We start from the raw sequence: 24,569 nt of genomic DNA, 5'->3' as shown, positions 1-24,569 counted from the left end.
TTAATATTGAATATATCGAGTTCATGATTGCCTTGCCTGATCAAAGTAGGCCTATGAAAACTCAATTGGCAGGCACGATTACTCTGTACTTTTTCGAAGCCAGTACATACACATTGACACACTATAATAATAATAATAATAATAATAATAATAATAATAATAATAATAATAATAATAATAATAATAATAATAATAATAATAATAATAATAATTCCGGGGATACCGTGGTTTACAGAGGTGAAAGAATGTGCGGCATGAATGGGTCAAGATCGGACAATCAGAAAATCGATTTAAAACTTTAAATTTATGGTTATATTTCTATCTCAGCTATCTTTTTCCTTTTTTCAGAAATAAGACTTTACAAAATTCAGCTATAAAAGGTCATAAGATGGGGTAACAATCGAGAAACCTTAATTAACAACTGTGAGCTTTAAGCTCCCTAATTATATACTCTTCAAGAGCACTGCGGCTCCTTTCAAGAAAGGTCAAGGAGACGGATCTCCCAATACCTTCTACATCATGATCAGAGCCTCTTTGCTCTACCAATTTGTTTAGGAGACTGCGCTCCGAACCTTATAACTTAACGGCCTTTTAAAGGCACCGGTCAACTTTTACATTTATAACCAGAGCATCTTTGCTCTATAATTTTTACACTTTCAAGGCCTCTATAGGCGCAACCTACATTTAACAAACAGTATTAGCTGTCTTGTAGGCTCCATAGTCTTTTATATTTACATAAAAGGAATACAATAGAATTTTACGGGGGTATCAAATACCCATTCTACCGGGCCTTTGTGGAAAAACAACAGGTTCAATTACTGGCCACAAAAAATCAAAATTGTGCGGAGGCGAATTCTTGCATTCGTAGAAGTTTATAATTAAATGGTTAAAACCGTATTTGGGCTTGTGGCCCGAAGATACGGAGGCTGAGCCTATACTACTTGGGGTGACTAGATGGAGAAAATTTTAAGTTACAAAGGTTACAGAGATAAAACGGTTACAGAGCCATAGTCACCTCAAAATCAAGTTGAAAGGGAATTCGAGAGGGTACCTCACTCTCTATTCCCCGATTTCGGTCAAGTTCTTTTGACTATTTTGAAATTTACATAGAACTTGGAATTTACATTTCAGAAAATTAAAGTTGCATGGTTAAAGATCAGAAACCTTCCCCTCGAGCTAGCTCTCAAAGAAAATCACTTAATAAGATCTGGACTGCCATTACCTTGAGCTGATGGATTGCTCGATGATGAACAAGGCACCCCGCCCCCTTTGTAAACACACACACTAGACTGGAGGGATGACTAAGACCCCCTTGTCGAAAATGTGCCAGCTTTTATACCCGAGAGGAAGGTTCTAGAGAGCTCTGGGCTAAGGCCCGACACACCCCCAATTTCCATTGGGTAATTAAATAGATACAAGATAAATATAATTGGCTGAAAAATAAATACAAAAAAATTATATTGGCCAATATCTTAAGTTGGCGGGAGGAGATCGAAGTATTGTTAACTTTAACATACCAAACACAAAGAATAATCAACTCAGTGTAGTAAACCTAAATATAAAAAAAAAATACTTAACCATCGTAATAGTCCATCTTCACACCAGAGGGCATAACACAGTTTGTAGTAGACATCTGTTGACAAAAGTTCAAATTTCTTGCACGAGTTGCAAGTTTTATATTGAAGATGGTATTCTCCAAGGCGGTTCATTTAAATGAACGGGGCGGGTGTACCTTCCGGTACAATAATAATAATAATAATAATAATAATCGTATGGCTTCAGCTACCGTGTGCAGAAATTTCAATTTGACGCCATCTGGCTGTTTGCTCGTCAATTTCGACGCTCCGTTTCACTCCAGGCCTACTAGATGGCAGACCGAGTAAGCCGAAACTCTCTTGGGTGTCAGTGGCTGAGATGTAATTAATTTTATCGGGTAAACACCAAATGTGTCGCCAGAGATCTTTTACATGCCGACGTATGACATGGAGTGTCGAATGGACTCTTTTCCGCCCGTCAGAAATCCGACTACCTCTGCCGGGTTTGAACCCGCTATCTTGGGATCCGGAGGCCGACACTCTACCACTGATCCACAGAGGCAGCTGCAATGACACACTGCAGAATGACACTAACTAAAATGAGTCTTCACCAGCTTATAAACCGCGGGATAAATTGCATATCATGTTGCGGGACACTGTAATCTAAAACAAAGACTCTTGGTTTCCGAAAAATATATGAGTTGGCAGGCACAAAAGCCATAGAGGTGGCAGCGCCATTCACTGAGGTTTGGTCACTGGAGTTCAGAAGAAAGAGCACGTTGGAATTGTACACTTCCCCGAAGAGCTCCGTAAGGTATGGTATCACCATTACTCGCGCATTCGTGAGGCTTGCCCCAGCCAGAGCAAAAGACCGATGTGCACGTTCAAGCAATGCTGGAAATTTGAGGCGTAGAACGTGGCAAATTTAAAATACGGCAGATCAGATTTCTGCCCGCCTATGTGGTGTAGTGGTTAGTGTGATTAGCTGCCACCCCTGGAGGCCCGGGATCGATTCCCGGCTCTTGCACGAAATTGGAAAAGTGTTACTGGGGCTGGAACGGGATCCACTCAGCATCGTGAGGTCAACTGAGTAGAGGAGGGTTCGATTCCCACCTCAGCCATCCTCGAAGTGGTTTTCCGTGGTTTCCCACTTCTCCTCCAGGCAAATGCCGGGATGGTACCTAACTTAAGGCCACGATCGCTTCCTTCCCCGTTCCTTGCCCATCCCTTCCAATCTTCCCATCCCCCACAAGGCCCCTGTTCAGCATAACAGGTGAGGCCACCTGAGCGAGGTACTGGTCCTCCTCTCCAGCTGTATATCGCCGACCAAATGTCTCCCGCTCCAGGACACTGCCCTTGAGGCGGAAGAGGTGGGATCCCTCGCTGAGTCAGAGGGAAAAACCAACCCTGGAGGGTAAACAGTTAAAGAAAGAAAGAAAGAAAGAAAGAAAGAAAGAAAGAAAGAAAGAAAGATCAGATTTCTGATCAAGTTAGGTACCGAGTGATTAAAGAGGTTTTTTTTCCTATTGACTTTAAGTTGCACCGACACAGATAGGTCTTATGGCGTCGATGGGACAGGAAAGGGCTAGGACTGGGAAGGAAGCGGCCGTGGCCTTAATTAAGGTTCAGCCCCCAGCATTTGCCTGGTGTGCAAATGGGAAACCACGGAAAATCAGGGCTGCCGGCAGTCGGTTTCGAACCCACTATCTCCCGAATACTGGATACTGGCCGCACTTAAGTGACGGCAGCCATCGAGCTCGGTAAATTAAAGAGTACCGGTAACATGGGTCCCAGTTCCAGATTCCGGGTCTTCACGTGCACTTGTGCTTTTGTACAGGGGCCGCCGCTGGATAAAATTAATATATTTTCCGTACTTGGAAACTTTTTTGTTCATATTTGTGCACTTCATATTTAGGTATTCGCATTATCTTCTGCAGTTTTTTGTGTTATCGACTCTGGGAATATCTGTGCCTCGGAGGTATAGGGCACTGTCACTTTTACTAAACTTTACAGGACCGAGCTCGATAGCTGCAGTCGCTTAAGTGCGGCCACTATCCAGTAATCGGGAGATCGTGGGTTCGAGCCCCACTGTCGACAGCCCTGAAGATGGTTTTCTGTGGTTTCCTATTTTCACACCAGGCAAATGCTGGGGCTGTACCTTAAGGCCACGGCCGCTTCCTTCTACTTCCTAGGCCTTTCCTATCCCATCGTCGCCATAAGACGTGTGTGTCGGTGCGATGTAAAGCAACTAGCAAAAAATAAAATAAACTTTACAGGAGAGCAGTTTGAATAATTTCTTGCTTGTGTATAGCAGTTTCGTAACAGAATTTTCAGGTGAACTCATTGTACATGATGTATTATTGTTTTATGTTTAATATTCTTCTTTCTTTCTTTCTTTTTTCTTTCTTTCTTTCTTTCTTTCTTTCTTGCTTCTTTCGCGAATTACTTATTTCGTTTAAGCATACCGTAAAATGGGGTGAATGGGAACGGTTTTATAGTATTTTCTGTCGCTGTTTTCTTGATTTAGATAATTTAATAAATTTCTTCGTGTAGCAGTATTGATAAGGTCAGATAGCTAGTTATGGTACATGAAATGAACAGATTGGTACAAAAAGTTACGTGATATTGACTGAAAAATTAGTGTTCCCATTCACCCCAAATATGGGGTCAATAGGAACAGATACTTAAGTGTCCCGTCTAAACCTATTCTCCTCATACTGGGGTGAAAAGGAACACTGAAAACCTTTAAAAATGTTATTTAAGATCTGAAAATGCATAAACAGTAAGAACTAATACAATAAGGTAATTGTCAACCTAAAACATGCTCCAAAATGTTACCATACGTGGAAATTTACATCGAATTTCAGGAGTCCCTTTCTAAAACGATTAGGGTGGTGTACCACACCAACAACGCTTGCCTTATCAATTTCACAGACATTTTCATGTTCGGACCACTTAAAAATTTGTCTGCTCTCAACTTTAGTTGGCACATACAGTACGCCTACTTCAGAAACGTTACTGTGAAGCATTCATAGTCCAACACTGGTGACTGTTTCAATGAAATAGTATTACTCTGAAGAATTTGGGTGATTTGATTAATGATCTGGATGGAGAAGTAAAATCTACCATATCCCAGACACCTTCTTCAATTCGTGCTTTCTTGTACACACCTCTCATTATTTTTTCAACCGCATGTAGTTCTCAGTTGCAGTCCTGCCTTAGGTGTGATTTGGGGTTCTGATTCTGGCGTCCTTTGGTTGGGGATGGCAACTTTCTTTTACTAGCATGTTTATCAGTAGGAACTTCATTTTATTTTGAGATCTCCTTCTGCTGTTGCTAATCATCTAGATGTCCTTCTTGGCTATCATTTTCCAAGTCGTCAGCTTTCACACTCTGACAAGGAGGAATGTTTAGCTTTCTCTTTCTAATTTTTACTGTCCCAGGACTGAACCTCATATCATTGAGTACAGAAACAATGCAGTCATCAGTGATACCATTGTTTTCTTCAACATCATCCACCGTTTCTTCTGCTGATGAACGGGGCAAGCGACTTAGAATACGGTCTCTGTTCTGTTTAGACACATTCGTTGAGATAAAACATTTCCATGACGATTAAGGAAACTGAGTGCAAAGTCATAACCTGGCATATTGTTTCTGAACCTCTTCACAGTGACTCACATACTATCAAGGTAAGCCTTAACAATACAGCGGAGGTCGTTATGCATCAAATAGGTAATCAGAGGAGAACACATCACCAGCTGATCAACCAAATGATTTTCAGTATCTAAACAATGTCTGTCCAACTTTTGGCTATATTTCTATTCCTCCTTCACTTTTATTATATTTCATACGTCTGGTTAACACTGTTGTAGGAATGGCATACTTCTCTGAACATTTTCTGTACGATAATCTTCTTTTAATATCCTCTAATGCAGCAGAAAGTGTTTCCGGTGGGTCTTTCCTGTGGATTTTGCCCCTCTGATCTGGTTTATATTGCCTTGGCATTTTTCTTCATCAACTGGAATACAGATAAAATAAGGGATAGAATTACCGAATAGTATTTATATGAAGACTGTATTCACAATTAAGCTCATTTTACACATCATCTCTGTGTTCCCATTCACCCCATTTTCCAATGATTTTGTTCATTAATTGTGCATAGTGTTAACGTAGAAAAGTGTGCTTGTATGTCATGGTAAAATTATGTTTAATTGTATCAAAACATGGCATAGTTACTTATTCTAGACATTAAAAGCACTTACCTCCACGTGATTTTCTAATCCAGAAGAAGATTTTATGGTCTTTAATAGCTATAAAAAATTCAAGGTTTCCTTATTGGGCACTATTGTTGCTAAAAGTTATTGTTATCCTTTCAGAGCACATAGAAATGGCAGGAAATAAGGATAGGGAATATTTTGGGTGAAAAAAATCCCACTGAACTGCTTTACATACGATGCAACCCTTCCATAAAATAAATTCCCTACTCTGTGTTCCCTTTCACCCCCATGTTCCTATTCACCCCATTTTACGGTATTGTAAGAAATACGTTGTAGAAAATAAGTCAAACAATTGCTTTTGGTCTATCTTTGATCTCATATCTGTTTGCTGCCTTCTGAAATTACTAGTTTCAATGAATTGTTTTTTAGTTTTTCATATTCGAACGTGTTGTAATGAGCGGGCGAGACAGAATAGTAAAGAGAACTCTAGCGGCGCTTGTCGGAAGTATCTCGAGGACAAGTTTAGTGTGCTGTATTTCCCGACCTTGTGTATCTCGTAGGCAACGGTCCAGATAGTGTTGTTTTCCTCTAAGTAAAAGTGGACTTGCTGCGCACGCGCCCACCAAGTTAACAAATAGATATCTCCAGCTCAGGGGCCTCTATGTTAGCAGGCGATTTATCGAACCGATAGATGTATCTTACGTTCGTGCACCGCCAAAACACAAGTTAACCATTCGATACCGCTATAGGTTCGATATCTCACGTTCTAGAAACCGAGCATTAGTGTTCCCTTAAAAACATTTAACTCCCCCAGTACTTGATGTAAGGGCATAGTGTTATATATTGTACGCGCACTTTTAAGTGATAGATTTTTGTACTGGGTTGAGGAGTAAGGAGGGAACACTACCGGTTCCGGTAATACTGCCAACTGAATGGAAATGAAATCTGAATTGAATCGATAATCGAAACAGACTTTCAACGTATTAGGTCGTGTTACGTACATGTAGTACGTGTTGAAGAGATGTTAAGTACAGAACAAAAATGGCCAGCCGGACACCAGTGGGATCCGAACCCACAACCTCCCGATTTCGCGTCGGTTGCTCTACCAACTGAGCTATGGTGGCCTAGGCCATCTTTGTTCTGTTTGAAAGGATCTGAGCAACAGGTCTGCCACTGCTGCTAGCACACTGTAGAGTGCGTTTAAGTCGCCCGTTGTGGGGCATGTCAATGAATATTGAATTTTCACGACCACATTGTAATCGAAACAGACTTTCAACATATTAGGTCGTGTTACGTACATGTAGTACGTGTTGAAGAGATATTATGTACAGAAGAAAAATTTCTGGCAGTACCGGGAATCGAACATGGGTCCCCGAGGACAGCAGCTGATAATCCTAACCATCACACTACGGTTGCGGACACCACACAAATTGATCCGCTAGTTCATTCTGTAAATTTGGGATTATGTTATTGTAACTATGTCCCACATAAGTCTTAATGCAATGTACTCTCTTCAGGCACATGTTGTTGAGTGTATTTGGCAAGAGAACAGTGTAATGTGAGATTATTAATTTTTCACAGGTAAATATCAGCAGCTCAAAAAGCTTGGTACAAGTCGTAAGAAAATTCTGTAACCCTACTTTACAAATACCCTACTAGTTGCTTTTTATCGGGCTCTTTGACATAGCAGGGGATTCACTGCACGATATGATCACATCAGGATTACTCCTCTCCATGTCACGAGTTGTTCCATCACCTGTAACGTTACTACCAGTATCATCCAGATGAAAATATAACAGTTTTAAGGCTTTTTTTAAAATATGCCATAAAATAGGCACTAAATTATTGAAATGTGATACATTGATCAAAATCACGAAATTAAAAAATCTGAAAACTCATTAAAATATGCCATATAAGCAATGAGATATTGAAATATGATGTATTTGTCTAAATAACAAAAATATGCAGTTATATGCATAATAACTGAAAATTGCATAATTCGTATATATAGGGTGTAAGCACACATTTTTAACCCCTAAGCAAAAATATGCAAGTGCATGAAATTCCAGGCCCCAGTGATAAGTTTAAACTCTTCCATAGTCATTGGATGTCACCTGAGTAAGAAATCCATCAGGGACATTTCAACCCTTCTAAAGCTGCCCAAGTCGACTGCTGGTGATGCGATTGTGAAGTGGAAATACGAAGGAACGACCACAGCTAAACCAAGACCAGGCAGACCTCATTTAACTATGGACTGGGACCATCGAGCATTGCGGAGGGTGGTGGTAAAAAATCGCAAGGAATCTGCAGAAGGAACCACTCGTGCGTTCCAAAGTGCTACCAGCAGTCCAGCGAGCACAATGGCTGTGTGTCGGGACTTAAAAAGAATGAGGTACAATGGTTGAGCTGCTGGTCACAAGCCAAACATTTCTATAGTCAATTCTAAGCGACACTTGAGGTGGTGTAAAGAGTGATGCCCCTGGGCAGTGGATGACTGGAAATGAGTGATTTGGAGTGATGAATAATACTATATCCTGTGTCAGTCTGGTGGAAGGTTTTGGGTTTGACGAATGCCTGGAGTACTTTATCTGCAATCATGTGCAGTGCCAACTGTGAAGTACAGAGGAAGTGGTGTTCAGTCATTGGGGTGGGGGGGTGGGGAGCGGGGTGTATTTTGTGGTTATGGTATGGTCCCTTTGTTGCGCTTAAGAAATCTCTAGATGTGGAGGGATTTGAACACATTTTAAACCATTGTGTACTGTGTACAGTAGAAGACCAGTTCAGAGATGATGATTATTTGTATCAGCATGACAATGCACCCTGTCATAAAGCTCCATCTCTGAGGCAATGGTTTGTGGACAATAACATTCCTGAAATAGACTGGCCTGCCCAGAGTCTTGACCTAAACCCAATGGAACATGTTTGGGATAAGTTAACACATGGACTTCACTCTAGACCCCAGTGTCCAACATCACCACCTTCTCTGGTTTTGGCTTGAGGAATAATGGGCAGACATTCAGACATCTCATTGAAAGTGTCCCCAACAGAGTTAAAGCAATCATAAAGGTGAAGGGTGGACCCACCCCATATTAATGTCCAATAATAAGGAACATGACACAGGTAAAGTCGAAGTGCAATTTTGGGTAGGTGTCCGGATACTTTTGAGCAGGTTGTGCATTTCCCCTTAACATTTTATTTCCAAATGCAGTTTTTATATAATAGTATAATGGCATAAAACAGCCTTCTGCTGTGTTGAAACATCTTCTTTTCTAGCAGTTAAATCTCATGCTCTGAGGGTAGTTACCCTCGTACGCTCCTTTTTTAGTCCAGCAAAAAAAAAAAAAAAAAAAAAAAAAGGAAAGGGGAAAATATGGATTTCATTCGTTAGTGCCCAATTCCAGATCCATCTTTGGTAAGATAAAGTGTGTTCGTAGTTCTGTGTCCTTTGGTGTGAGCTAATACTAGATTTTGTTTTCATCAACCTGTCCTGGTCTGATTTTTGACAGTTTGCAAGGAATTGACGTATGAGCGATGCTAATAACATCCTTCCTTTCACAGCCAGTCCTTATGATGAATTGGGTGAAAGTATGGCTTATATTGTTGTTTCATATATACACTATTTGATCAAAAGTACAGCCCTGTATACACCTAAACTAGAGCCTATATAGATGCCACTATGATGGACGTGTTTCCTACAAGAGAGGTCGATGATGATCATTGCTAGGGTATACCTGCAGAATAGATGGAGCAAGGAAGCTCAGAGATTTCAAACATGGAATGGTTATTGGTTGCCGTATCAGCAAGCAGTCAGTTGGGGCTATTTCTGCTGTTCTCAAGTTGTCCAAGTAGACTGTTGGGGGTAAGAGACTACTGCAACATAATAATGGCATGGCAGACCTTGTGTGTTGATCGATGGGGACTGTTGAGCATTGAAGGAGGTGATGCAGAAAAATGACGTGGCATTGTGTGTTGCCATCAGCCATGAATTCCACAGTGTAACTAATTGTGCACAAAGAGATTCGAGGATTTAGCACTCGGGCATCTTCCCATAAACTGCATATTCTGCCATTGGATGCTAACTGCCATGTTCGGTGGCGTGAAGAGCACCTCCACTGATCCGTGGATGACTGGGGATGTGTGATTTGGAGTGGGGAATTGTGCTATGCCATGCAGCATTCAGATGGAGGGGTTTCATTGGTGAATGCTAGGCAGATTAAGAGACGCCAGCCAGTACAGTGCTCACTGTGAAATATGGCAGAGGTGGGGTGAAAGTGTGGGGGTGTTCTTTGTTGGAGGGACTTGATACTTGTGTAATATTGCAGAACCTATTAAAGGTGGAAGACCAGGCGAGTTGGCCGTACGGTTAAGGGCGCGCAGCTGTGAGCTTGCATCCAGGAGATAGTGGGTTCGAGTCCCACTGTTGGCAGCCTTGAAGATGGTTTTCCGTAGTTTCCCATTTTCACACCAGGCAAATGCTGGGGCTGTACCTTAATTAAGGCCATGGCCGCTTCCTTCTCACCTATCCCACCGTCGCCATAAGACCTATCTTTGTTGGTGTGACGTAAAACAAGTTGTAAAGATGGAAGTATATAAGGGCATTTTGACAGTAAGGTGGTGTCTGTCGAAGAAGACCAGGTTGGGGATGATCACTGTGTGTTTCAGTATAATGATGATGATGATGATGATGATGATGATGATGATGATGATGATGCCAGCCTGCCATGAAGTGGGGGTCTGTTTGAGAGTTTTTCGTTCCAAAAACGGACTGGCCAAGCTAGAGTCCCAACATCATCCTGTCAAACACGTCTAGGGTGAATTAGAATGACGACGTAGTGACCAACTAGGGGCTTGTTACAGCACTGTAGGAACAATGGTGTGCCATTCCCTCGGAGACATTCCGACACCTGATAGACAGTCTCCCCTGAAGAGTTCAAGCAAAGGCCAAGGGTGGGCCTGGGCCCACCCCATATTAATGTCCACTACTGGGCAGTATATCTAAGAAACACTTTGAGGACAATTTTGAGTAGGTGTATGGATACTTGTGATCAGATAGTGTACATTGCAGTGGGTTTTATAGAATGATATCTATTAGCATATTCTGATTCAACGAGGAAAGAAAACTACATCTCTCCTCATTTACTTAGTACCAATCTCCTGTTCAGTGACGTCTGATGATGGAGCTGTTGGAGGACTGAGGGCTGTCCAAGACATGCTCATGTAAAAGAAAACCTTACTTTAATGTTCCCTAGACTCTTTTAGAGAGTGAAAAGCTTTATTCGTTGTGCAAGCAGTAGTTCTCTGCACTCTAAATGCTAGTGAAAACTACCGAACTGTATTAGTATAGCTCAGAAAATGATTGGTTAGGTGATGGAGGAATGCAGAAACAGATTGTGCGTCATAAATTGGTCAGTGGTGAGGTGAATTGAAGTGAAAAACGGTTAAGATTCGTGACTAACGTATGTGAAATGCCTTGATTAAATCCTGGAATCATGGGTTGTTTAAATGGTACAGACAGAATTTTCATACAATACCCAGAAAGGAAATAACTCTGGTGCCACTGAATTCTGTACATCCATTCCATTTCATAAGCACAGCACAATAAGAAACATTGTTTGATTGAAAGACATTTATTTTGCTCTACACTTTGAAGTGAAACATAGATACCCTCTTCTGTTGATCATGGAAATTGACATTTGTTATGTACGTTCCTGTTAGCATGTCAGATGCTCAGTTGTTCCAGTGCTTTAATTTTGAAAGGATGACTTGTCTATTGCACAGTAACTTAGACCTGAAGTTAAAAATATTTTCTCCAAATATCTGAGAGGATATCATTGTGTCTTAGACAGTGGTGCTGGTAGTAGTACTTCAGTTCCCTCTTCAGTTCTGAACAACTTTCCTTCCTGCAATTTTCTGATCTTTAGCAGTTCATGAAATACACTTTCAGATGCCTTGCTTGCAGTATGTACTGTTTTAATAAGGATGTGATGTTGAAATGATCATACAACTCTTAAATTTTGTTTCAGAGCATCTTTTACTACTGTGGAATTTGAAGTACTAAATCATAGAGCATTCTATTTGTTTTGAATAATTTAAAATGCATATAGCTGGTATATTAAATTGTCAACTTATTACATTGGGCTTTTCCCAGAACCCTGCATTTAGAGGGTTTTTCTTTTTTCCTTTTTTAAAAATGTGAAGTTGTTCATGGAGGGAAAGGAGATTTGTGGTCTTCCATGCTAAGACTTCATCTATGATTTTTACAACTTCTAGATTAGAAGGTAGTAGATAAAATTGATTGAAAATGACCATAGTGTGTGGGGATATTGTAATTAGCCCCCACTTGAATTTTCACTAGCCTTTTAAAACCTTACTATGAAATGTAACAGGGAAAAATTATTCTAGTCAGTACAGTATTTCCACCTGGTTAGTGTAATGCTGAGTGATTCAGGAGGAAGCTGTTGTTTTTGGAAGTGTTAACACCATTAAAGGTGCTAATGATGCTACTGTATAAGTTGATGCACCATCACTGTTTATCTACATTTGTACAATTGATGGTACAGGAATGGGAAGGCCAGAAAACATAATTTAGAAATGTACAGATGTGTATGTAGCTAAAAGGGAAAAGGGTTGAAAGCATTAAAAGTGGCTTCTAGAATGCCTCGATTACAATGCAGGAATGTTAGACGTGGTCATCATTGGTTTTATACCTTAACCCTCTTGTGCATGAGGACCTCGTGTAGTTGGAGTTCTCATGCATTTTTATGCATTATTTATTATTTTTATGCTCAGTAGTACATTTTCCCTATTAAACTTCACAGTCAATTTAACACATATACCAGTGATGCCTTGTTAGTTTTTCCTTAACAGACGGCAAAGCAGCCTTGCATCCAAAGGTATTACTTTCACCCTGTCAACATCCATGCGTCCCAGCCACCGTTTATTTTCCACGTGTCCTCCCCATCCAGTTACCACAGGCTTCAAGAGTACTTCCAGCATCAACCTCAAAGACTTTTTTCAGACTTAACAGTCTTACAAATATATGTGTGCTTTCAATACGTAGCCATAGCCAGTAGGCAGCAGTGATCAATCTTTGAATGTTAAAAGCGTAGAATAGTATTCATTAAAAATTGTTTGTACATTCCATTATGGTATACCACATCACCGAATACAAACAAAAAGTAATTTGTGCATATATCCTCTTTTTCTGGGTAACTGTTTAAATTTTCTTGATTTGTAATTCTAAATTAATGATTTTTCCTTTTTTTAAAGCTAGTTTGGCTTTTCCTGCTTTTCCTGATTTTACTGTGTTTCAAGACATTTAGCTTTTTAGTCAAGTTACTCACTGAACTAGAGACTGAAGAAAATATTGAAGTACCTGCCACTGAGGAAAATGCAGTAATATTATTGAAGTGTATATGTTCAAAAATAATATCCCACAGTGTACGTATGTTAGATCTACTGAAATCATACAAGCTTATCCCTTGTGTCATAGCCTACATTACCAGTAATGTTGATAGAAGTTGGTTCTGACTTCAGTGAACTCTGATATGCCAAACAGTCAACTGGCAATCTAAATTATATGCAGAAATATGGTGAGAGAATGATAGAAGTATGTGCAGTTTTATCAGTCGTGGGATCTCGGCTTTCTTGCATATGTTGAGTACAGTCCATATTTTGGTCTTAGTGTCTTTCCTCTTAAAAGTCCCTTCATGTTAAAATTTAAAAAAAAAAAAAAAAAAAATACTTGGGCTCAAGTGCTGCTAAGGTCATATGTATCCCTGGAATATTAAAAAAGAAGCTTACTGGGCAAGTTGGCCGTGCTGCTAGGCGCGCGCAGCTGTGAGCTTGCATCCGGGAGATAGTGGGTTCGAATCCCATTGTTGGCAGCCCTGAAGATGGTTTTCCGTGGTTTCCCATTTTCACACCAAGCAAATGCTGGGGCTGTACGTTAATTAAGGCCACAGCCACTTCCAACTCCGAGGCCTTTCCTATCCCGTCGTCGCCATAAGACCTATCTGTGTTGGTGCAATGTAAAGCCAATAGAAAAAAAAAAAAATAAGAAGCCAGTATTTCTTTTCAAGATTGAAAGAGAAGAATACTGTGTTCCTATCAATTCTGAAAGTGCTCTTTGCTTGTTGTTTTAAGGGGCCTAACATCAAAGGTCATCGGCCCACAAAAAAAAATTCTCTTTCATATGCCATTTTAGGTAAGGCATTGGCTGAGGTGACAAATTGTACGTTATATGAAAATGTCTTCTATATCAATTAGTGAATATTTAGGAATAACTTAAATATTATATTTAAGCAGTCCACATATTCAATACATATATAATTTATTAAATCTAGTACACGTTTCTTTTGCTAAGGGGCATCATCAGCTAGAATAAATCACACAATATATCAGATACAAGAATTGTTTTAATAGATTGGTAAGACAAATTAAAATGCACTTTCATACACAAGGACTTTTAAAATAAAATATTTGCAAACTTTGTAAAAGTTTCAAGTCATATAGTCGATGAACAATTCACATCAATTTTATTGACAATGTGACTTCAAAATTGAATTTTTGTATCTGATATATTGTGTGATTTATTCTAGCTGAGGATGTCCCTTAGGGGAAGAAACATGTACTAGATTTAATAAATTATTTATGTATTGAATAAGCAGACCGCTTCAATATAATGTTTAAGTTATTCATAAATATTTGCTACTTCATTTTGTAGTCAGTACAGGTTTTTATCAAAATGAAGCTGTTAAAGCTGGTTACATGTAATGTCTTCTATAGTTATTAATTATGATCCTAATAGACAATGGAAGATAGCAATTTATTTCCCAGACCTTGATGTACCCTATCTGTTCTGATACTTGATCCAGCTGAGAAAAAATATTACTAGTTTACTCCAGATTTTATTTTGTTTCCATTTGATATACGAATTTTACAATGAGGTTAATATATCCCGTTTGTTTCTGTTCTTTGCAGGTTTCCTTTTGGTTGGCTGAATACAGAAATCGTGGCGTGGAAAGATGGCACCAAGTGTTTTACGACCAACTTTTCTGTGGTGTGTGCCCACAGTTGCAATTCTTCTGAGCATTTTATGGTTCAAAAGGAAAAGGTGTGGTTTAAGAAGTGACCCAGGAGGGACAAAACATAATTCTGACAAGGAAGACATTAAAGAAGTAAGAGTTACTGAGAATAACAGTGATAGATTCTCTCATCCATGTGTGACTCAAGAATCAGTTAAAGACAAATGCAGGGAAGACTGTGAAGAAAGTGCATATTCAAAGCTTTCCAAGGACGCTACTGAAGTTCCAAGCAGAGTAACAAATAAATTTGATATTGAGGGTTGTGCATCAGAATCCCATATAATATTGCTTCCAGAAAGTTTTAATGAGACTCATATTGAAAATTCAGTTGGTGAGTTTGTACTTGGAAATTTAACTGATTCAGTGACTGAAAGTCTTTCTAAACAATCAAAACAGAATTCAGAGACTATAGTTGATCAGGAAAAAGGCTCATTTTCTGAAAGTTTAGCAGAGAAGTCAAAAGTTTTATCTTTGGAATGTGATAGGGAGAATCTGAAGAACTCGGGCATCATTGTTGAAGAGTTCTACGAGAATAACCCAGTCACAGACGATCCTTCGCCAATTTTGCAAAGTGGTGTTGCATTAGAAAATTCTGAGGGCAGGTGTGAGAATGTCACCATAGAGATGGCTCAAGCAAAACTAACAAAAATGTCTGTTGCCAATAATAATAATAATAATAATAATAATAATAATAATAATAACAATAATAGTAGTGAGATTTTGTTGGCCGAAACAGAAGTGGTGGAAAGTATTGCCACTACGATGTCTAACCTAGAACTAGTGGAAAATGGCTTTACTTCTCAAAACAACCAGAATACATCTGAAAATGCAGTGGCTACAGGAGTTCATGATTTCTGTAATGAAGATACTCTTTTAAACAGTTGCGAAGAGATGCTTTCAGCTAGTGTAAATAGCCAGGAGTTAAATAAAGAGAACTCGCCTGCTGACAGCTCTCCTCCAGTTGAATCCAACAGTGTGTGTGGTACAATCTCAGATGTGAATGTGATAAAATGTGTCATTAGTGAGGACAGTAACAGCATGGTAGTAGATAAGATTAGTGAAGTAGCGTGTGCTAGTACTGTATCGACCGTGAGTCATAGTTCCATTATAAGAACAATAGAGAGTGATGGAGAACTGGCTCAGCAAAGTGTGTCTTGCTTGAAGGAACTGGCAGAGGGTCAGGAAAACTCTGGTGGTAATGGTAACGATTCTCCATTGCCTGCAGGTGCTGAAAGAGATTCTGCTAACCACAGTCCAGCTGATGTTATGCTTGCCAGCCCCTCCATGAGCAACTATTCTGATGTCCATAGTGAGGTAATCCATAGAGGTTATGATTCCTCAATTCCTTTCTCACCATATGCCAAATTCCCTTGAAAGTATTTTTCAAAATGTCTCTTGAGAAAAGAACTGTTCTAATATTTTTACATTGCAAAATTTTTATTTTATTGTAAAGGTGGAGCTTTTCATGTTAATGCCTTTAAACTGTATTTGAACATTCAAATACATCCAGACTGAATTGGGATTGAACCCACCAATTTGAGCTTAGAAGGCCGGTGCTCTACTGGCTGAACTACTCAGTCTGGTAAATAGTACATACATACATACATACATACATACATACATACATACATACATACATACATACATACATACATACATACATACATACATACATACATACATACATTTTAAGTATATAGGTTATAGTGTATTTTAATGTTCATTCTGCAAACCTCACTATACTACTTTTACAAGTGGCACTATTGCCTTTCCTGCTTCCATGCCCCTTACATTGAAATCATTTAAGTACAAGGTTTATAAAGTCCTCTAGGTCTCCTACTGCTTCTCATATTCTCATTAGCAGATTCTGTTATTTCTCATAAGTCATTTACACCCCTTCATTTGTTTTCACTTACCCTTAAGATCCAAACTTGTTCATCACACAGCTACATCTAATTACAAAAAATAATAACATGGTCTTTGGCTGGTTTGTGCAGAATCCTCTTCCCTAATTGATGTAAATTATTCAGTACCTAATTTAAGTTTTATTCCTTCTGTCATTGGAATTAAAATGATATTTTTGATGTTTCAATTGGGGATTGTTGATAAGTCCTGTGTTGAACACATCAGAGTATCTGCTGTAGAATCTTGATGAACCCAGAGACATATTTCTTTATATTTCATTGGAAAAAATAAATTGCAGGCAAATTACACCACCACTGGCTTCTCTTAAAGGTGACCACAGTTCAAATCCTGGCCATTGCATATGGAATTTTTGAAATTGCAGTGATCGCACTATCAACAGTTACTGTATGTAAAACTAAAGTTTCCTTCTTGGGGCTAAGTGAACTCTAGTCCAGGACTAAAATATTTGTTCGAGCCACATAATAATGTTATTGATGATTTTATGTCCTACTAACTACTTTTATGGTTTTCAAAGATGCCGAGGTTCCACAATTTTGTCCCGTAGGATTTATTTTATGTGCCTACAGACATGCGGCTGGCGTATTTGAGCACCTAGCTATTCAGCCTGGGGCACAAATCAGAAATTTAGCTCCAGAACCCCAGGTAAAAAGCTGACATGCTGGCAGAACAGCCCTATGTAAAAAAAATTCAGTACTTAACATTCTAGGAATTATAGAAGAGACTAAAACATACATTTTAATTAAATAACCATAGGTCAGAAATTGATAATTGAGATATTTTTTGACATGATTGAGAACAAAACTATTTCACTTCAATTTAATTGTAACCCTTCAAAAAAGCTGTTCAGAAATGCGTCCTGCTGCTGCAATACAAGCTCTGCAACAACGTAAGATTGCCTATCATCCACGTTAAAAAAACTCCAGCCATGTACTCTAAAGAATAAGCAGGCGCAAGCATCCGGGCAACAAGCTTTTCCTCCTACTCGATTGGAGTCTCAGAAACTGGGCTCGCACAAAAATTTAAGTGAGGTGAGGCTGGAAGAATGAGCAGGCCATATAATGGGTCCACTGCAACCAATTCATTTTTCACCAGATCTGCTTTTAAAGTGCCGTCAGATTTCGTGAGAGAAATGAGGGATTGCTACAGTTATGTTGAAAATTCAACAGATGTCACATATATTGAGGAACATCTTCAAGGAGCTCAGGAAATGCATTCTCCAGGAACCACAGGTTTCGATTACCATCGAGGCATAACGGAAGCATGTACAGCTCAGTCAGATTATCCCCAGTAATACTTGCCCATATGTTGACAGCAAATGTTTGTTGGTGAGAACAGATGAAGCTGGTTTGTTCATCTTTCTAGAGGTGTTGGCTGCCTAAATTGATTATTCCATCTTGGTAAACATTCAATGACGCTTTTTCAGTAAACATCACAAATTGTCCAAAATGTCATTTCATTGCTCCTCTCTTCAGATACCATTGACAAAACTCTATCCAATGAGGATAGTCGTTTTGGTTGGAGTGCTTGCACCCTGTGAAGATGAAATGCGTGCAGCTGTTGGTCATGCCATACCTTCCAGATAGCCAGGTGGTCAGCATACAATTGATGACAAGCACCCATTTTGACCGACTTTCCTGCAGCGAACCAGTTTTGCGAAAGTGGTGATCTATTGCAAAAATTATACGGCATTTGGCGCATGCCATGCATAAAGGAGTGTAGTAGCTATTGAATTACCCCTGAATGCACCATAAACCAGTTGCATGTCTGTTAATTCAGCTCATGTATTCCATTGCTCTGCTCTCAACACATCACAACTTTTTGGGTGTTCTTATGGCACAGATCTGGACTGGCAGCAGAATTCAGCCCATGTATTCCATCACTCTGCTCTTAACGCTTGACAACTTTTGTGTGCTCTTAACAAACTATGTACCATAGTACTGCATTTGTTTGGTCTCTTCTGTTATCCCTAAAAGTTTGAGTAATGAATTTTGTTAAACTTCATAGGATCTTGAAATTCATTTCTCATCTTAACCATAGAAGCTACATTATCCATAACAATCTTCCACACTTCAAATTTGAATTTATGTTCTGAAGTCTTTATGGCATCCACACTTAAACATTTTCAAATAATCACTGTTTTGTTAGTTTCCTGAAGTAACAAAAGATGAAAGTTTTTCTTGTTTAGTTACTTGAACACAAACCGTTGGCTAATTTAGAATATTAAACCAGCCATCGATTCCCTCCTCCTCTCTCCTCCTCCCCTGCTCCTCTTTTTATAGTTATTCACTTAAACAATTTGCACCGAGCTCAATAGCTGCAGTCGCTTAAGTGCGGGCAGTATCCAGTATTCTGGAGATAGTGGGTTTGAACTCCATTGTTGGGAGTCCTGAAGATGGTTTCTGTGCTTTCCCATTTTTACACTAGGCAAATGCTGGGGCTGTACCTTAGTTAAGGCCACAGCCGCTTCCTTCCCACTCCTAGCCCTTTCCTGTCCCATCGTCGCCATAAGACCTATCTGTGCCGGTGCAACGTAAAACAACTTGGGGGAAAAAAAAATCAGTCTATTAAAACCGGTATCATGATAAAAGGTAGCTTATAACTAGGCCTCGTATACACATTTACTTCAGTGTTCCACTATTCTAACGGGTCACAACTATAGAATTTATTCATGCAGTACTTTATTTCCTCTTTGAGAAGTTCTTGTAATGAACATAACATTTTTTTAATTTTTTTAATTAGAGCATTTTAATTCTGAACATATTTTTTTCTCTGAAACAAAAGAAAACAATTTTATATTCCTACACACTTTATTCATGACATATGCTCATTGCCGTACATATCAAGTAATCCCTTGTCTAAAATATTGGAATCATTACATCACTGCACACCATTGATTCTTCATTTTTATTTCCAGGATTACATGTTTGGAACATTTACTCTTGTATGACTTTAGCATTGCCACAAGCCCTTGAATCTCCAGTTAACCCACTTCACATTTATCTCCTACACCAGTTTTATCTGCTAATCTGAATACTTTGAAATATACCTCTATAGATTTCTGTAAGAATATAACTACCAAGATTCAACCTATCTGCCTGTCTGTTTTTACATTATTGATTATTAACTTTAAGTTGAAATTTTAAACTACAGTATTATTCTTGTGCATTGTTAGACTGGCATTTAAAATGGGGTGAAATTACCTCCTGGGTGACTCGGCTGTTAGATATGTGGGGTAAATGTGTCGAGGAAAGGGAACCAGGGCAAGGTGTTATCCAGGAGTTATGTTAAGGCAGATGTTGAGGAAAATACAAGTGAAGGAGGAGGGTAAGGAGAAGGTAGTTATTTTCCACATTGATACCAATAACGTAAGGCGAGCAGGAATAGGTAGTAACATAGTTTGGGATGTGAGAGATCTGGTTACAGTAGCATGGAAGACATTTAAGGAAGCAGAGATTGTTATCAGTGGGATAATAGTGTAGGAGGAATATTGACTGGAGGGTGATTGGGAATTTAAATGAGACTATGGAATGGGTATGTGGGGAAATTGGGAATGAGATTTGTAGATGCTGATGGACGGGCGGCATGGGTGCAGAAATGTTCTCACAGAGCTGGAGTGTTTATTGTAGAGACAGGTTAGGAATGATAGGAGGGGGAAAACTAATACTCGTGAAAGAAGAATTTAATAGCTAGAAAAATAATTAAGGATGGGAGACAAAATTCTCGGTGTAAAACTTGTGTGTAAAGACAATAGACAAGTTGATGTTTTTGTGCTGTACAGACCTGGGAAGGCTGGCACTGATGCTGACGCAGAATTATTTTATAAGATAATCATCATTTGGGGAACGACAGAGAGAGGAATATTGTTGTATGGGTGACCTCAATTTACCAAATGTTAACTGGGAAGCGAATGCATACGATAAAAAGCATGACCAACATGTGGTGGATAAGTTAATATGGGAAGGACAGCTGAATTGTAAAGTGGCAGAAATAGTGACCACATAAATAAAAAAATAAAAAAAAGTAGAGGACAGAACTATTTATAAAGGAGGACGATGGTGGGTAAAAGAGGACACACAATCCTCCATTGAGAGTCTGAAATTAGACATACTGTATGTTCTAACTTTCACATACATAAACCAAAATGAAATGAATTAATATGCCCTGCTGGTACTTTCTGAAGAATCAGTTGCCTTCAGGAGTTTTGGCATGTGTAAAAACTTGTAAAAATATACACATCTCAATTCCTTTAGATTATATTGAACCATTAAGAGGATTTTTACAGATTCTACTTTGAAACTGTTTCTATTATCATCAGTCCATTGTGCTAAGATTAATGAAAATAGTCTTTCTACATTTGCATTGTGCTCTGGGAGAGAAAAAAGTATTCTGCAAGTTTTAATAACTCTGAACTTGACTTTTCTTACTCGTTAACTTGCTTGAAAACATACTAATCTGAATTTAAATTGAAAAATCTGAAATATCTGCATTAAAGATGGAAAATATGAAAATTAATATTCATTAAATAAAATACACAATCGTCGAACCTTGTACTCACATTTACTTCTTACCTGCTTACTTACACATACATTATTTGAAGGGCGCCAGCTACAACTCGGTGCAGCAATAATAGACTGAGAATCTTGACTATCTCTAGGGTGTGGGGTAATAAGCTTACTTTTGACAACATACCATATAAGTTCTGGGAAAAGGAGATTGGTGTTAGGTTTCCCCATTAAATTAGGGGTTAAGTGATTCTACTCTGGAAATGAAATGAAAGATTAATTTGATGGAACAAAATATATTCTTGAAATAATTTCAATAAAAATTAGTAAGTCTTGTTGCGATAAAACAGATGTGAATATGAAATTATGACATTGCAACTGAAAGAACCTAGGCATGAATTTGAATTCTTCTTGACTGGACATTTAACAATTTATACGAAATATATCCCTCACGGGTTCACTTGACTGTACCTTCAACACTTTGAGTGTAATTACAACGTATTCCTTAGATCTGGTGTTTACTGTAGATGTGTCATGCCTAATTTGGTGATGTATCCATGTAACTACTTCTTCTCCATATCATACGACTTGTTTGTAAGTCTGTATGGTATGAGTTCATTGCAAGTGTATCCTTCTATGACTCCATCACTGTTCACCATCCACTTCTTCTCTCTTCACCTTCCGTTTAACTAATGACTTCCGTTGACTGACTGAGGCCACTCCATCTCGTTCACACTCCGACCAACCGTGGCCTCTGCTTCCAATTGAATAATGACTGACGCTACAATATGCAGCCACATTTTATAGATGTTAGGTTGACGCACCTACGTAATCTCCAGAAATAACTATTATCTACTCCCACCTCGCGACAAGTGTTACCTACAATGGTGAAATAGCCTGGAGCGGCCAGTGATACTCAAAGAAACTCAGCTCATCGCTAAATGCTCACGATGATGTAGCCATGACGTAGCGATGACTCTGCATTTACTCCAGTAGTATTGCACAATGTAGCAATGTCACATCCACATCTGACATACAGCAACTCTTTACTGTACATGTATTTAGTGTTAATCTACACAGACGTATATATACATACATTTAACTACAATCACGCAAGCGACAAGCATTGCAGAATTGAATTGAATAAGAATGATAATACAATAATAGTAATAATAATAATAATAATAATAAAAATACAGATATCACCTTGTAACGGGATTTGAACCGTTACAAACTACAATCAACTGACTTACGTGAATTGAAATTCTTTGCCCATCTCTGACTAAAAGGTAACTTGTTAAATTCAGGGTCATTACTACTCTCATTCAGGAATTGCTGGAAATTGCAGAACTGACCAAAATATTTCACATCATCAATTTGAAAGGTCCGCCTCTGTGGTGTAGTGGTTAGCGTGATTAGCTGCCACCCCCGGAGGTCCGGGTTCGTTTCCCGGCTCTGCCGCGAAATTTGAAAAGTGGTACGAGGGCTGGAACGAGGTCCACTCAGCCTCAGGTCAACTGAGTAGAGGTGAGTTCGATTCCCACCTCAGCCATCCTGGAAGTGGTTTTCCGTGGTTTCCCACTTCTCCTCCAGGCAAATGCCGGGATGGTACTTAAGGCCACGGCCGCTTCCTTCCCTCTTCCTTGCCTGTACCTTCCAATCTTCCCATCCCTCGACAAGGATCCTGTTTAGTATAGCAGGCGAGGCCACCTGGGTGAGGTACTGGTCATTCACCCCAGTTGTATCCCTGACCCACGAATCTCCAGGACACTGCCCTTGAGGCGGTAGAGGGGGGATCCCTCGCTGAGTCTGAGGGAAAAACTGACCCTGGAGGGTAAACAGATTACGAATGAACAATTTGAAAGGATTTAGACTTAGCTCGGAAATACAGAATACATTTTTCTACATCACTTTTCAGCACTATCCATTTAAAAGAGGTTCTCTTCAAATCCAGGTTGTCTCCTTTCCCTTGTTGCATTGTTAGCTGTCACACATCAACATAGTAGTGTTCTGATGAGGTATTGCTAATAGAGAATATACAGTGTGGTAAATAGCATTTATTATCATAACACAAGGCATGCACAGATTAATCCATAATCACATTTCTGTTCATCTATACAATATCAATGATGCTGCCGTGCAATGAAGAATACTTCTAAAAACGAAGTAGTAAAACAGATTACCCCAAAATAAGCAGATTCACCAAAAAGGACATTTTAGGTTTTTTAAACAATCCACTTGGTCCCCGGACAGTGGCCTAAAAAGGTGGACATGTCCAGATAAAAGATGATGTTTGGTCACCCTAGGCAGAAAGAACTAGAGGGAATTATATTCTAGTCCTGGCGCTGATAAAAATCAGATGAGCTCTATAGAGAAACTGAATTGATAGATGATCATGAAGCTATTTTGTTGTAGTTAAAATGCAAGCAGCCTGTAGGTAGAGCCCAGCACGGATGCGGATATCCACTAAGTTAGTGTCTTGGTAGATGCAAACTGTATGGCAGTCCGGATAATTTTGCTGATAATTTCTAAATATTGATGTTTATTGATTTTAGTCGGGTATACTCTAGAAATCTCAACAAGTCAGTCTCGTGCATTTCATGCAGTTATTTTAGCTTGTGGTGAGATGACCCTTGGATATTGGTATGGGAGAATAGTGATATATAAAGAGCCTTGAGTCCATAGAGCGGTAAATCTGACCTAAGTCTAACTGGCTCCTGCCAGCGTTAGTGGAAGGATAGAAGAAATGTTCTGAAAGACAACCGCGCAATACGTTGGTAGTTGTCACAAGAGGAAATTCCTCACAAATCTGTCACTGCGAGGGGGGTGGTGCCATGTATCAGGCCTATTACATTATGTTAACAGACCTATCCGTTTCAATACCTCGGGTGTAATATAGTTGCAATATCCACGGATAATCATTCACGGATGCGGATGAAGGAAGTGCGGATGTGGAGCGGATGCAGATAATGTTTTGTACATCTGCACTGGGCTCTACCTGTGGGATGGCTTTAAAACAATTGTTGAGGCGTGAAAACAAGTATGTCCTTTAAAAGAAATGCTATGGACCCATTGTATTATAAGTGAAATTAAGAAAGAGGTCCACATTAGAAAGAATGAGAATTAGGAATGGTTGTGGCGGTAAGGATTGATTGAAGGAACTTAGTAGGAAATTTAATTTAGCAGAAAAATTCATCTAAGGATGCGAAGGTGGTAAAAGTAATTGGTAGCCATATGAATTTTAGGGAGCAGTGGTAGGATATGTATGGATACCTTAAGGCAAAAATAGGTTCTAGGAAGGAC

The 24,569-nt window shown here is 39.2% G+C and overlaps 1 protein-coding gene and 1 non-coding gene across 5 annotated transcripts in view; one reads left to right on the top strand and one right to left on the bottom strand.

Moving 5' to 3' along the window:
* Window positions 1-24,569, top strand: part of spoon (spoonbill) — a 357,164-nt gene that overhangs the window by 276,046 nt on the left and 56,549 nt on the right. For all 4 annotated transcript variants that reach the window (XM_067142006.2, XM_067142007.2, XM_067142004.2 and 1 more), the window contains exon 2: window positions 14,735-16,152. In XM_067142006.2, coding sequence (XP_066998107.2) covers window positions 14,779-16,152 — 1,374 coding nt within the window. In that variant the 5' untranslated portion in view covers window positions 14,735-14,778. The remainder of the gene's footprint in view (window positions 1-14,734; window positions 16,153-24,569) is intronic.
* On the bottom strand, window positions 6,800-6,876 carry TRNAS-CGA (transfer RNA serine (anticodon CGA)). The gene has a single exon. It is a non-coding gene; the product is annotated as a tRNA-Ser (tRNA).

The sequence above is a fragment of the Anabrus simplex genome, chromosome 2 (genome assembly GCF_040414725.1).
Source record: "Anabrus simplex isolate iqAnaSimp1 chromosome 2, ASM4041472v1, whole genome shotgun sequence".
In the NCBI taxonomy this organism is placed as follows: domain Eukaryota; kingdom Metazoa; phylum Arthropoda; class Insecta; order Orthoptera; family Tettigoniidae; genus Anabrus; species Anabrus simplex.
This window is presented reverse-complemented; position numbering and strand designations above follow the sequence as displayed.